Here is a 15943-nt window from a genome sequence, read left to right on the forward strand (position 1 = left end):
TGAAAAATAAAATTGCAGATTATTATTTAAAGCAAATACTTTCTTGTGCATTATGAAAATCCAATGAACATATGACACTGAAAACAAATTTCAGATTTAACTTTTTTATTATCTAAACTTGAAAAATATGTTTACAGTGTAGCATAAAATGACAAATCACAATAAATTGGGCTTGCCATTTTTATTAAACAGAAGATAACAGAGCCAAAGCAAACAGCTGGAATCCCTTCTTAGGAAAAAGTTAAACTATTTAAAGGTCATTTTATTCAAAGAGTCGGATCTTTAAGCCTGAAACCTTAGACACCACTTTGCCTTACAACTCTAATACAGTTTTTTTTTGGATTACCTCAAAGGTGTGTGACGGAATGTCCAAGGGAGAGAACCCAAGAGCAGGAAGAACGACCCAAATCCAATAGTTCACTCGAAGGGGCTTTAATGCCAGAGAACCATAACACCAGAGCGTAGAACGAAGACGCTCCGACACAGAAACAAGATCAGACACTGCATAAATAGACAAACCAATCAACATAATACACAACACCTGTGACCAGCGGGAGAGCTCAAGAAGGGAAGGGCCTCCAGGAGATCATAGCAGGAGCAAAGTCACGGCCCCATGACAAGGTGTTTCTGAGATGAGGATGGTAATCAGATTTGTGCTGTAAATAAGGCCAAAAAAGCCTTGGCATCTGCCACTCAGACACTTGGTGGGTCGACCACCACAGCCTGGGAGATGTGGACCACGAGAATGTCCTCTTCCTCACCACTGCCAGTTTCCATTAGGAGGGAAATTCCCACCGTGGTGTCCTCGATTGCCTCCTGGATTGCTGCATGGTCTTCATTCTGAAGAACACAGAAGATATTTGTGTGCACAGTTCACATTTGAAGTTTAGTTAAAGCGTCTAGATTACACAACTCACCTATACTTTGAATAAACCCCTGAACTTGCTTATATTGGCGAGAAGTTCAGCAGTCTGAAATACAAAGAGTCAAAAAATTTTAAATTCACATGAAAACTTTGGAAAAATACAATTCTTACTCTTGGCTCATCAATAAATGTTATAGTTACTGTGTTAACAAAATCATTATATCCTTAGTGTCATGTTAACAGAGGTAGTGGGATAACTGATCAATCATCAATTTCATTATTTATTATGTATGTATCTCTCTACATAAAAGGTGTGTGTAAAGAGTAGGGCTGGCAATCTTGGTTACCTCCCGATTCGATGACAATCCAGGAGACAATAATTCCAATAATATATAGTAAATGCATGGTGACCCACCTGACTCAGTGAAGACTGGAGCATGGAGCCCAGCATGATCAGGGAGGAGCAGTTGGAAGTGTTGTGTGATGAGCTCTGTAATCAGGACGGAGGTTTATTAGTTACATTTCAAATAAATATAGAGAGTGAGACTTCCACAGCTTTGTTGTATCATTTTAATAACTAAACATGCATTGGTTTGAAATAAATAGCTGCAAAAATATTCTGAAGAAATTAGACCAGAAAGAACATTAGACACCTCCTCCCCCCACAGGATTCAAACCACGCTTGTGAGAACCCGCGAATTTTGAAATGGAAACTGCAAAACTAAACTAGCAGATCGGGAGTGGATAATCCCCCCCCACCCATAAAGGATTCCCATATGAATTTATCACAAATGGGAGGAATATGTGAAGTAGGATTACAGACATTATTATAAGGCAGTCAACTTTTTACTACACATTTTACACTTGTTCCAAAAGGACATGAATATTTTCACTCAATTAAACTCTCAAAGCTAAAATAAAAAATATGTTCAGCATCATAGAATGAAAACAAAGCTCTGATTGAAACCAAAGATTTATGTAAACTGGACACACCAAACGCATTCTGTGCACGAGACGCGCACGGAGAATGATTGACAGCTGACTGAGACAGAAGTGCGGTGCTGTTTGCTGGTCAAATAATGCTGTCCTTAAACTAGCTCATGGTGGAACGGTATGGAAAAACTATATAATGACAATAGTAATGATAGCTTCTCACATTTTCCTTCAATTTCGGTCTCCACAACGCAGAATTTAGCAAAAAGAAATCCACTTAGTGACGATGAAAATTCCCCTGGCAGAGTTTCTGCCTGTGGAAAAAAAACGCCGTGCCCGCCAGCGCCCACTGCCCTCTGTCAAAAGCGAATTCCTACGGCATAACTACTCACCACTCTTCCCCGTACATCATTTGAAATCACCGCGTTTACAGCTGAATCTGCCTGCGACGTGAAAGTACAATTTACCGCGCACACACACCTCCCCCCTACCTGCCGTCCGAGGGCTGCGGCCGGCAGGGACAAAAGTGGCGCGCAGAGCCTTAACTTTGATAACTACGACAAAAGTGGATTACAAAGCTCTTCCCCGTGGAAAAAAATAACACTAATGATACATTTACGCCTTCCACTTTCTTAAATTAATTTGTTAGAGTAAATTAACTTACCTTTTTTAAGTTCCTCCAGCCAGAGCAGGTGCTTGTAGCTTCTCTAAAATGGCTGACTGCAAAGTTTCCCCTCCTGGAATGCTTCTTCACCGATGGGGTTTACTTATCCAAAATTAAGGGGCAAAGGATCAAGCATAACTATTTCATGTTTTGTCAACATGATTTAAATATATAAAAGTAACTCAGCAAGAAATTATGTGTGATTTTCAAGATTATATTATGTTTCGAAGGTAAACATAATTTGTTCATATTAAACAAACATGTTTACTATTTGTAAATTGAACAACCCCACTTTTCCCGTTTTTTCAGTGCATGGACCTTTCCACTCTGAATACACCCTAAAGGCCTGTTCACACCGGGACGAATTTCGCCGGCGATTTTCGCCGACGTTTAACGCCTCGTGACTAAACAAAGGGCACCAATGAGAGTGTGCACACAGACGCGAAAAAACGCCAGGCGTCGAAGCGTCAAAAAAAAAAAACGCCTCGGGTTCGTTTTTTTTTTTCGACGCATCGCGTCGAAATCTACTCGACCAATGAGATTGGCGCTTTTGCACACGTGTCTGGAGCTTCTGAAGTTACAGTAAAACACAACTTGGGGGCGCTCAAACACAAAACCGCCTTGCTGAGCACACATACCAGCGAAGAAGATAGACGCCAAGTAGCGTCTACACTGCCGCGAAGAAATAATGAAGGACATTCTACAATATCCCCGAACCAAGCACCAGTTGGAGCTACTGGTGCTTGAAATATTCATGTTTTCTTTGTTTGATTCTGACAATCACGTAAATACTTGCTCTCTTCTTCTGAGTGAAAAGCGACTTTAAGAAGCGTAAAGTTGCGCAGCGCCACCTTGTGTACAGGAGCATTTCTGTTTACATTAAGCGCCATCTAATGTCAGGGAATGAAATTGCATGGTCGCTCGGCTCATCGTCAGCGAAAATCGCCTGGGTGTGAACACAAAAAACGTGGCGAAAAACGCTGGCGAATAACGCCTGGCGAATATTCGTCCCGGTGTGTACGGGCCTTAAGAAGAAAGAATACCCTGGTCAAATCCAGAATCCTGGCTATGTCTTTTCAGTGCAAAGTTTGCATGTTACCTGAGTATTTGTGGGTTTTGTTTCATGCGTTTTTTTTTAAATCACAATTGCCACTTAGGTTAATGTGTTTAATCCAGTGCTATGTCTTTGCCTTGAATCCACTGGGATAAGCTCCAGCAACCTTGTGACCCTGCACAAGCAGGAATAGAAGCCAAAAGGAGGGATTTCCAAAATGTACAACACAACTGTAGGTATATTACCTTGAGATGATCTGAAAAAAAAAAGTCCCCCAAAGAGTACTTTGAGTTAAGTGTAAGTATAAAGATACAATTGAAAGCACACATAAAGTGTCTCCATCCCGAGCATAAAAAGATCCCATCAGAAGCACAGCTGGGTGCCTTTTGAAATAAAAATCTGCATAAATGTAATCAACTTGTCTTTTTATCTTCTATCACTGAAAGTGTGAATCTAATGATTATGCAACCAAATGTGGTCCTCCCGGTTTGATCTTGTTGCCGTTGTCTTCATTCACAGTCGCACAGACTCATGAATAATCCTGGATCCCTGCCCACTCACATAACAGCAGGCAAGCAAAATCCAGAATCATTCATGCTTTCCAACAAGACAAAAAGGTAATAAAAGTGGGTCATTCTTACCTTGCTCCCAATGACACATGGTCCTACGTTCTGTCCGGTCATGTTCCACGTTTTCTCCAGGGTTGCAGAAGATCGTGGAAATGTGGGAAGTAATTAGACTCTTGGGAATGGCATCACAACTGAGAGTAAAAAAAAAAAAAATATTGAGTGTGTTGGTGTACCACAAGTGGGTGTGGAGGAGTCCAAATTGTATTAAATTGAGACGATGTATGATCCTTTTTACATGAAATTACATCCTTTTGTGGCCTTGTTATGCCTCTAGAAATATCGTGTTAACCCTAACTTGTACGTGTAAATTTTTCAGTTGAATAAAGTGACTGTCTTGTAGGAAAACATTTCATTTTGTCACTTTTATCTTACGAACTGATATTTATATTGTCCGCCTTTAAGGCATATTTGAGATTTCAATTGTAACCTAATATGTTCAGAAATAACATATCTTACCATCCATTCTCATTGTTAAAGTGTTACAGATAAAGCTTCTGTCATCATAGGAGATTTTCCCTTTTTCTGCACATAACAAGTGCCATAGCAACCACTGTGGGGTTTATATGTTGTCACCAGTACTCCAGATCTATCACATGGCCTTCATGACCAGGTACATCACTCATAACCATCCTCTCCTCCCCACAGATTTCAATTTGCATGGGCTTATCTAAGCTTCTGTGTGTGAGTGAGTCAGCTGCACTCTCAGCACCCAGGACATCACTTCCAGTCATTGCGGGGGACGACGCATCGCTGATATTGTGAGTTGAACAACAGATGCACTGACACTTTCCAATATTTTTCTGTGTATATATTAGAAAAAAACTTTTTTAAGTGGGAGAGATGTTTTTTTTTTCATATTGAGGAGACATAATGTAATGTTACACTTGTAAATAGTTGCAGACAACAAAAGTTAAGTTAAGTTAATGTCTTATACTTTTACATTTTTACATAAGCATTCTCTACTTTTGCATGTTCGTTGGAACCAGAAACTGTTGCGGATGGTTTTTTTTTTCTGCTATATTAATGTTTGAAAATGCTTTTCATTTCACATACATAATTGTCTCTAATAGCATGATGTCATTCATGGTTTTACTAAGCAGAACCCTGCTAAGTAAAATCCTGGCTGTTGGCTCTTTAGATTTAGCAAAGTTTCAAACCATAACCTTGGTGGGTGCTCTGGGAGAAGAGGCAGACTACTATGGGCTCCAGCTCCTCCTGTTACGCCCCCAGAACCATTTACCTTGATGTAAATGGAAGAATGCAAAAGGTGTGTCTTTATTTGGAATTGCTATATTTTTATGTTTCATTTTAATAAATTTTTTGATAGCTTCCTTTCTATTCATTTTAAGTTCACTGAAATCTTTAAATAAGGTAATGTTTTTTTTTTCTGCTTAGCAATGTGTGTTTTTGGTTTAAATATCACTTAGATAGATAGGAAAGACTTCAGCTTAATAGTAATGAGTGGCATAATTTAAACTAACAGGACTGCAGTGATTGTGAAATGACATTTAAAACTGTGTGCCACACGTCCAGAATAAACCTATTTGTTTACATGAACTATGCAGGTAAAAATAAAAAAAGCGATAATTAATTACTTTTTTGGTTTGTTTGTTTGATGATCCAAACCATTTTTTTCAACTTCTATGAGTTTGGTAGTAAATTAAAATTGTTTGAGAGGTTTTGAGAAATAATCTGAGTGTGTATTTACATAAAACCTAATTGCAAAATGAACTCCAAACAAGCATGACAATAATGAAGCCTTTCTATTTCCATATCCAAGACGGAACAGCAGCTTTTCCCTGTAGAATATCCCCACCTGAGCTGGAGCTAAAATTGGGTTAGTCTTACAGGTGTTACTGACAGAAGCAAACACCTCCTTGTAAAATGCTTAAAGCACCTTTCATTTCTTTAAGACATGGTATAATTGGACCATTGGAAAAAAAAACAAATATACAGCTGATTGCTCACAGAGTAAGAACAGCAGACGCATAAGCTTTAGTGTCATGCAAGTGGAGCTCTTGCTGATCTGATGATAGAGTGTGTTTCAAGTAGAGGGCTGCAGATGACACTGCAGTGAGCCTTCCAGCTGGACCGATTTATTTGTTAGAAATATATATTTGTGATAAATGAAAATGTTTGCATAACATATGAAAGCCTCATGAATTATATTTGAACTATACAGATGACAAAGTATTGAGAATAAAAAGGTAGTGGAGCCTATGTATTCTTACCAATCAATAAAAGAACACTTTTTATATTTCAGGTGTTGTTCAGTCGGCACTGCAATTCGTGTGACATCAAAGAGCTTCTATGTTCCTCATCCAATATTCCCAGGTTTGTTTTGATTTTTTTGTTGTTTTTTTTGTCTTTGCTTTACATTTACGTCGCTTTGGAAAACTGCAGCAAAAATACAAATGAAGGTTAAGAAACACAGTGAATGTGATGAATATCGAACACGTCTCACAGTGATCAAAAGGACAGGCTGCATTAGCAGGGCACATCAAAGAAAGCAACGATGAATGACAAAAGCAGCATTTTGTGCTTTCCCCCAGTATCCTGTGCTTTCACCAGTGAAAAGAACTTTAGTCGAAACAAGCAGCAGGGGACATGTAAATCAGAGTGGAACACAGGCAAACACACATCAACCTGAGTGTAATGAAGACCAAACTGTAAATGTGCTGTTTGTTGTTTGGGACAAGCCTAACTTTAAGCCATGCAAACACAAAAACCTTTTTCAAAAATAAAAATATATCTGCAGATTAGTAAAAATAAAAATAAAGTAAACAGTGGATATGGGTAGAAATTAGATCGAATGACCAAAAGACATGCTCTGACTACAGGAATACGGCCATCACACTTGTGGGTCCAGAAGGTGCAATGGTCTCCATCGATCCTACCATGCCTGCCAACTCTCCAAAGTAACATACAAACGTTTTATTTTTGTGTTGCTTGTTAAATCTAAAGTTACAAGTCTCCAACATATCTTATTTTTAGTTAGTTAGTTACCTTTATTATTGATATTTAAATGGTGTGGTTCCTATTTTCTTTTCTTTTTTCTCATGTGAAAGTGCACATCTTTGTAAGGAGACAACAAAAGAGATCATTTGTAATTCTAATGAATGATCATTTGATTCTTTCACAGCTCTTTGTATAAAGTTGTCCCTTTGTCTACCGCTCAGCCTGGAGGTAGAGTTTCTTCTGCTTTTTCTTCTCCATAATAAAGTCTTACAATGTAACAAGGTTCAAAGTCAGGGTTTTTTTGTGTGTGTTCGCAGACAAGGAAGACCTGGTTGAGAATGTGCTGTCCCAGGTGGCCGAGCAGTTCAGCAGGTAACACCTTTTTATGTTATGACTTAAGCCCTCCTCTTAGTCACGCAGTCTGCTCTCACAAAGTCGACTCTTGGGAGGTCAGTCATACACAAAAATTTCCCAGTAATCCATTTTCATGTTTTGCTTTTCCCTGATAGAGCTTTTCAGATTAAGGAGCTGAAGACTGAGGTCATCAACAGACTGGCAGTGTTGGAGAAGAGAGTGGAACGTGAGTGCTGCAGACAGCGGAACACACCACAGCAGAACCATTATAACCAAATATGTCTTAAACATCAATGCATTGTTTATTTGTGTTTTTTTAGTGGAGGGTCTGAAAGTTGTGGAAATTGAGAAGTGCAAAAACGATCTGAGGAAACTTCAAGATGAGATGAGCACGAAACACGGTGGCAGGTGACATGAAGTCCCTCATGGAGTTGAATCCTGTACATCACAACATAATGACTTTTTTTAAGGTGTCTGTTGCCATCACAGGGTAAACTGTCCCTGCAAATCAACCCTCTTAGACGATGGCAGGAAGGTCACTCCAAGAAGAGATGTCCCCAGTTATCCAAAGGTATCTGAGACACATACAGCTGTGGAGACTTCTCAGTTCTTTAAATTCTTTCAGTGTTCTAATGACTATACTGTTGTGGAACATATAGTACACACTCTCTCAGGAGACCATTGATGCGTTAAAGAAGCCAACATTTGATGTCTGGCATTGGGAACACAATGAGGTTTGTTGATCTTCATCATCTATTACTACTCTGTACCATCCATGTGACCAAATGTTGGCTTTATTTCTTTCTTTGTCTTTGCGGCGGTAGATGCTGAGTTGTCTGGAGTACATGTACCACGACTTGGGCCTAGTGAAGGAATTTAACATGAACCCCATCACACTGAAGCGCTGGCTGGTATGGTTGCACTGCAATTAGTTTAGTTTCACCAAAACTACAGTTGTGCTACCATAAAGGAGTGGCAGACCTAATTTTAAAAAAATGTAATAAAGAGTTTCTAATAAAAAGATAAAATGGGTAATTATCTGTCTTACAGTTGGCAATTCAGGAGAACTACCGCAACAACCCCTTCCATAACTTTCGCCACTGCTTCTGTGTTAGTCAAATGATGTATGGCATGATCCACCTCTGCAACCTGCAGGTATTGGGCCAACTTTTTTATGTGTATGAATGCTTCTTTAGGGTATTATTCATCTGAATGATCCACACCTTCTGCCCAAGGTAAGTTCTGCTTGTCCTGACAGTACCTCTCCTTGTTCAGGAGAAGCTGACTCTCACAAATCTGGGAATTTTAATGACAGCTGCAGTGTGCCATGACCTGGACCACCCTGGTTACAACAACACGTAAGATTCACTATTCTATTCGCAAAAGTGTTGAGAGGCACAGCAGTGCGAAGGCCTATTGACCCCCTATTGTTGTTGATGAACTGTGAAACTAGTTCAGCTTCAATCGAGATCAGGTATGAAAACAAGCTGATTGAGATAATCGTGTTGTTTTTGGATGGGCTTCAAGCTGGTGAGAACCCCTCTTATCAGTAGAAAATCCCAGAGAATGGACTATCTAGCCATCTTCAAGCCATCCATTTAAACGCTGTCGTCCATCTATCAGGTACCAAATCAATGCTCGGACAGAGCTGGCAGTACGCTACAACGACATCTCCCCCCTGGAGAACCATCACTGTGCCGTGGCCTTTCAGATACTTTCTCTTCCTGAGTGTAACATCTTTGCCAACGTGGATCCAGAAGCGTTCAAAAAGATCCGCCAGGTGGGATGTGAAATCTCCAATGTTTTACTAGATGTGGCATTACATGCCCTGGCTATTCAGTGTCATCATTTTATCTTGAAGGCACTCTACTTAGAGGGCTAAAAATTTAAATTGCCTTTTCGTGACAGCCAGAGTCACCTTTGGACTAGATGATTCAAATGCACATGTACTGTATATCTTTTTGTTTGAATTCACAACTTTAAATTTCAGAAATATAAAATAACTAATACTGAAATTATGAACAACTCAATCTTTGCAAATATTTAAACTTTATTGTTGATGTTCAGAATCTAGAACTACCTTTATACCTGTTTCTTGACAAGCTAAAACCTTTTGTTTACCTTTTTTTATTACAAAGATACTACCTTTATGTTCTTAAAGTTTTTTAGCTCACAATTTGGTTGCATTTTCTTTGACACATCTGGCTTTTTACCTCTTTTTTTAATTGACATTTTAGTACTTAATGACTAAAAAAAAATCATGTTAAAAACTCAGAAATGTAAAATATACCATATTTTCCAAACTGTAGGGCAGAAAATGCTAATTCGCAACCTTGATAGTAACATGTAAAAAAAAAAAACAGTCCAATACAGATGCACTTTAGCCGCGCTAGTGTATTTCAAAAACCTGTAACTCCCGACCTTGTTTGGAAAATGTAAAAAAAAACCACAGATACAGCTAAAACAAACGTACCTGTGACTTTACTAACCCCCAACCTTGTTAGTACCACATGAGCAAACAGGCTGATATTCTGACACATTGTCTCAAAATTGTTTCGACAGCAGTAAACACAACCAGAATTAATCCATATTTAAGGTGCTCTGGAGAAGGCACACATTCATTTTTTGAAAAAAATTAAGGCTTTTATGTGCACCTTATAGTGTGGAAAATACATAATCAGAATGGGTGCTAAATATGATGAAAAATTCAGACTTTTATTTTTGCAATATTAGTCTTAGTCCACTGATTTGAAGAAGAATGGATTTCTTGTAGCTAAGGCTGACAGGACATGGAATTTCTTTGGTGATTTCAAAACTTCTTTGATTGCCAAAAAAATGTGATACTTTTGTGTTTCCAGGGAATAATCACTCTCATTCTGGCCACCGACATGGCCAGACACGGGGAAATACTTGAGACTTTTAAGCTAAATGTGGATCACTTTGACTTCACCAATGAAGAGCACGTGGCAAGTGTATGTACACGTTTTGCTTGCAAAGTTGAGTTCAACTCAATTTTATTTATGTAGTACAATATTAAAACATAGTTGTCTCAATGGGCTTCATACTGGTAATTATATAAGAACATGAAATCAGTTAGAGAATACAACATGTAATTGCTAAACTAAACTATATAGACTAAGCTAAACTTAACATCCCTGCCCTTAGACCCTCCTTCTCGGTAAAGAAAAAAAAGCGAAACCTCAGGGATGTCCATATGAAGGGGGGATCGTCTTCCAGGATGGAGAGGCGATGTACCAGAACTCTTAGAGCAGAATTGGCTTATCTAACACTACACTACATGTTTGAATAGCAGATTGGCTTCATCCAGATAGAATTCGAGGAGCGTCAGGGGCGCGAGACGAGCCAGAGGCGAGGTCCACGGCCAGGTAGAAAATTACAGACGAGCCAACTTGATTCTGGAATCGCTCCCGCTCCTCCATCAATCACACTGCACCAAACAGAGGCATGGAGAACTAAATAATAAATAAATGATCAAGAATAGAGGAGAGAAGAATTAAATGAGAATAGAGGACAGAACCCCAGTGCACCAAATCCATGTCAGAGCCTTACTAAATAGGCTAGATAGGGTTTGTTTTCTTTAATCGTCTGCTTGCAAGCATATTAAATGTTTATTTACACTTATCTGTGCGTTTTCAGCTTAAAACGGTTATGATCAAGTGCTGTGATATTTCAAACGAGGTGAGACCAGCCGAGGTTGCTGAGCCATGGGTGGACTGTTTGCTGGAAGAGTATTTCATGCAGGTAACTCACATTAACCACGAGTGTCAGCTTGAAGAAAAAGCTGAGAATACTGACTGGATGGTGCTGTGGTCATTTAAGAGCGACAGGGAGAAGTCCGAGGGCCTCCCAGTGGCCCCTTTCATGGACAGAGATAAAGTCACCAAACCCACTGCACAGATTGGATTCATCAAGTTTGTGCTGATTCCCATGTTTGAGACAGTCATGAAGGTAGATTCATGTTACTACCACCATTTTTCACTGAGAGACACTATTTAATGCAATTAACTAATGTTTATTGTGTTATTTTTGTTTCAGCTTTTTCCTCAAATAGAGGAGATCATGGTTCAGCCTTTAAGAGACTCCCGTGACCACTATGAGGAGCTGAAGCAGCTTGAAGACGCCATATCAGAGGTAAGACTAAGCTTAGCTTAAGGTAAAAAAACTAAGCTTAAAATTGCATTTCTGTGTATTTCTCTATTCAAGTCATTGTAAATCAGGAGCTGATGATCAAGGATTGTATTTGTTATGTAGAAAATACTCTGGGCGAACCACAAAATCCCTGCTCCACTCCATTCCCTTGTAGACAATTAGATCCATGTACACCAACAGTCTCACCCGCAACGCAGAGGCAAATTTCTAAAGAACTCCTGCCGCTCCGCTGAAACCCTGGAAAACAACAGTTTTTTATTTTTTTGATTTTGGCCTAAAATGGCTTAATCATAAGTAAAAAACCACTGGAAACGCTTTTACAATAGATCAAAAGACAATCAGTGTGGGACTTTAAGCATTAACATAGCTTTTTTAAACTAGTGTGGAGCATTTAAAAGTGTTTATTGGCAAAAACACAATGTCGTGTTGAGGTATTGGAGTGAAATTGCATGACAACATAGTCCTCCCACCACAAGAACCAAGAACAGGCAGAGCACACCAAACCAAAGGGTTGCTTGTGGCTGCTTCGCAGCAGCAGTAATTCATCACTCACACTCTTGAGTGGGTGTGGAGGTGTTGGTTTTGCTGTGCGACAGTAAAGCTGGAAGTAAATCACAATGTTACAAAACATTGAAAACTGAGCATTCCGACTACAGAGCTACAAAGACTGCCTTTTTCACAGGAAACTATCACTATTTGTTCACTGCGCCGCGGAAAGGTTGATATACAAACACAAATGACAGCACTTGCTAACATTAAGTCTTTTATTCAATGAGGCCCAGAAGAAAAAACTGAAAATATGTCATTAGGCTGGAAGAAGATGTAAGCTCTGCTGTGAGTGCAGTTGTATCTGCGTAAGTAAAAGCAAGCCACTCTCTGGTTGTGTTCTTGTGTCTAGTGAGTGTTACAAGTGGTCCGTGTCTCCCGCTTCCCACACCAGCTCGCCTTCCCACTCGACTTTTCTGTCTATGAAAACAAAAGTCTTGGTATGTGCAGCTATTTCATCACTTTGAATTCACCCTTTAAATTAGCACAAGCTTCACATAAATCCTCCTTTGTGGGTTTGCTTTGCAGAATAAGTCAACGATGATAGTATGTTGCTTTGCAAAAGTGGAAAAGCACCAAAAACTGACAGTACTGAAAAAAATTAGTAGTTTTAATTTGATGGGGAAAAAGAATTAGTCTAATTTTGGTGAACGCAAACTGATGAAAAAGTTGTTCCTATGATCTTTTTAACACATCAAACTTTTCTTGTTTAATTTTTTTTTTTTTTTTACAGTTATGAACTGCATTTTACAGACAAGGAGCTTAAACCTTCAAAAAATGCAGTTCTTCGTCTTAGACTTTTCCCAAAGATAAATCTGCATTTCCTGGTGCAGTAGCAGTAGTTCTTACCTTTTTTTCAGTTTTCGATGATTCTTCAATCACCGTAGTTGTATAAAACGTTTGTTTCAACTTCTCTCTTTGACTGTCCTGCTGCTTATTTAGACTCTTTTTTTTTTTTTGCAGGAATCACCATTTATGATTAAACTCAAGAAAGACTTTGAGAAAACAAGAATGAAGCCCCAGTGAAGACAACTGCAAAAGGATGGACAAGATGTTAAAAAAAAAGAAAAAAAAAAACTAAAGACTAAAGAGAGCAAACTGGAATGAATTTCAGCTTTCATCTCAATTTTCTTTCCTGAATGTCACTAAATAGACCTGTATTATTTTGTATATAATGTTTATTTTCCTTTAAAATTTTTGTTTGGGTTTTATTCATTTGTGCATTTATTTATTCATTTATTTATATTTGTAATAGTATTAATTACTTAGTTCCTATGGAAAGAAAAATCTACTTTTAAATATTTGGTTATACTCTACTTAAAAAAAGTCATCCTTTTTATGACATAACACTATGTAGTCTCAAAGTAAATTAAATATAGCATAGGATGTTCTCTGAAATTGTTCTGAAAGCTCACATTTCAAAAACTGGTTGTTTAATGTATGATGTCCTCTGAGTCTGTATATGCAGTTGAATGTCTGTTGGAACCTCTGATTTGATTATATTGTTTTCAGGGCGCAAGAATTTCTGGTCATTTTCATCTGTAAATGATACTTTCCCTTAAGCATTTGCAAATAACAACACCTGGTTATTATAAAAAGCTTTTCTTCTATAAATTTAGTGTATAGGGAGAATAGGGATGTGTGTTTAACGTAGGTATCGGTTGAATTGTAAACACTTTTAACCTTAACATTCCATAGGATGATCTCTGTGATGTAGTCTAAAGTTAAAAAAATATTTTATCAACTAAAATCAAAGTAGAAAAAATGGGAAATATATCTGCTGTGAGTTTGTACTTTATCTTTGTTCGATAAACTCCACAGATTTAAGACAAAGACACAAAGGAAAACATGGTAAAATGAAAGGAAACTATGTGTGGTTTCATGCATCTGCAGCTAAATGGACCCATGGATTATAGCACCATACCTTTCATCACATCTCACTAGAAATATAAATTCCTGTGTGTGTTGTATTACTATGGAGCACAACACATGATGGAGTATGTCTACTACCCAACTTAAGCCATTTAGTTGCCATATTGAACAACCTTTCTGACCACCACCCCTCACTCCCCAGCCACTGTATTTTTTATTATTTTTTTTTTGTAAATGTGACAAAATCTAGGAAGGTTTTCTAAAGTCATTGTTTGACTTGGTGATGTATTTGTTGCCTACCCAAACGTAGGACAATTTAGCAGCTGCTCTTCATTTAACACTAAATAGACCCTTTAACACCAGAGCTTTAACTCCCGCGTTGACATTCCTTTGACTACCGTAACTCTTAAACCGTTTATGCTACTAATGTCATTCCAGCGGATTCAGATGCAGAGAAAAGCATCTTTGCGTTGATATGCAACACTTTACAGTAGTGAAGTGCTCATGCAAGCAATGTAAATCAGCTGATTCTGTCGCGGAGAAAAACGGGTTTGCATCAATGTTGATTGCAGAAACAGTTGAAGAGTTACGGTATGTCAAAGCAATGTTAAAGGTTTCAAATATGCATAGTAAAAAAAGATGGATTTGACCTCACAAAAGTATTACCAACATATTTACAGAAACCAGCGCCAACATATTACGGTACTTTTACTAAATTAGCATTAGATTACTCCACATCAAAATATGGAACTGAAAGACAACCCTATACTATTCTTTTCTTAAAAATGCTGGGCATAGAAAAGAGAAAATATTTCAATAACCTGTCAAGTAAAACTGGTTTGTTTTATAAAATGACTTCTTCTTTTTTGCCATATGAGATCCGTTATGGTCCCATCTATTTTAGTGAAACTATTTTTGTTGCTTTCCCAATGAAGAAAAAAAAAATCTTGTGTAAGTAAAACACACAAGACTGTACATGCACAAGGTTAGCATTACCAAACCTTCTTCACTGTCAGAAAAACAAATCTACCCTAACTACTGTTGCATATTTACATATACAAAGGCAAAGCAGCATTTTCATGTCAGCTAAAAGCTCCTTCAAACACTGTTTTGCATTCATTTATAATGTTTTCAATCAAGCTTTTGATTGATTGATATTTTATTGCCACATTTTAGTCTGAAGTTAGATTACAGGGAGCAGTATGTGGAATTATCTATATTTAAGTGCTATCCAAAGGTGCCACTTATTCTTCTCCTATACGCACGCACCCACAAGCACGCACAAACAAGCACGCACTCACCTCTGCTCTAACAACTTCCCTGTTAACCATATCCGATGGTGGTAAAATTCCTTCGGCAACTCCCCAATTTTTTTGTGACTGTTTTTTTTTCCCAACAGGTTGTAAATTATTTTGTTATCACATCTCCAGCAAGTCTCATCAGCGCCAAATGAATACCACCTGCATGGCTCTAATGAAACCACGCAGCCAGTTATGTAGCAAAATTTATGATCTCTATTTAAAGTCACTTTTTTTCCTCTCAAACTTTAATAAATCTTTTTAATTCACTTTTTTCCCCAGACCTTATGTTTTTTTTTCTGCAGCAATGTTGATGACAATCTCAGAGTAACAAAAATGAAAGCGCAACTGTTCTTGATGAGATTAAAGAAGCAAACAAATTTATTTTTGTGCGTCCTGTCTGAATGAAAGCAATTAGCAGTCTTTGAATCATGGTTCTTTAGCATTGCGTGAAAAAATGTATTCAAATACAGAATGAACCTGCAGGAATGCGCTGATTGAACAATACAGTGTCTTATCAGGCTAGTGTTTGCATTCTGCCGCATGTCTGCTGATTTAAGATGCCATACACAAAAGGTTCAATGGTTACAAGTCAAGACA

General features: G+C 38.1%; 1 protein-coding gene and 1 long non-coding RNA gene across 2 annotated transcripts; one reads left to right on the forward strand and one right to left on the reverse strand.

The window, feature by feature from the left end:
* Positions 1-166: 166 nt before the first annotated feature.
* LOC105355320 lies at positions 167-2765 on the reverse strand. Its single transcript, XR_002874518.1, has 4 exons — positions 2463-2765; positions 1281-1355; positions 918-971; positions 167-840 (listed from the first exon to the last, which is right to left on the reverse strand). It is a non-coding gene; the product is annotated as an uncharacterized LOC105355320 (long non-coding RNA).
* Positions 2766-4776: 2011 nt separating this feature from the next.
* Positions 4777-15723, forward strand: pde9a (phosphodiesterase 9A). Its single transcript, XM_020708286.2, has 19 exons — positions 4777-4903; positions 5284-5412; positions 6409-6479; positions 6986-7063; positions 7288-7331; positions 7421-7475; positions 7613-7683; positions 7778-7865; positions 7947-8028; positions 8117-8191; positions 8282-8368; positions 8508-8612; positions 8733-8815; positions 9081-9237; positions 10316-10429; positions 11115-11219; positions 11298-11426; positions 11514-11609; positions 13137-15723. The coding sequence occupies exons 2-19, from the start codon at positions 5344-5346 to the stop codon at positions 13197-13199; spliced, it is 1572 nt and encodes a 523-aa protein (XP_020563945.2). The 5' UTR covers positions 4777-4903; positions 5284-5343; the 3' UTR covers positions 13200-15723.
* The last annotated feature ends 220 nt before the right edge of the window (positions 15724-15943 follow it).

Source organism: Oryzias latipes, chromosome 13 (genome assembly GCF_002234675.1).
Source record: "Oryzias latipes chromosome 13, ASM223467v1".
In the NCBI taxonomy this organism is placed as follows: Eukaryota; Metazoa; Chordata; class Actinopteri; order Beloniformes; family Adrianichthyidae; genus Oryzias; species Oryzias latipes.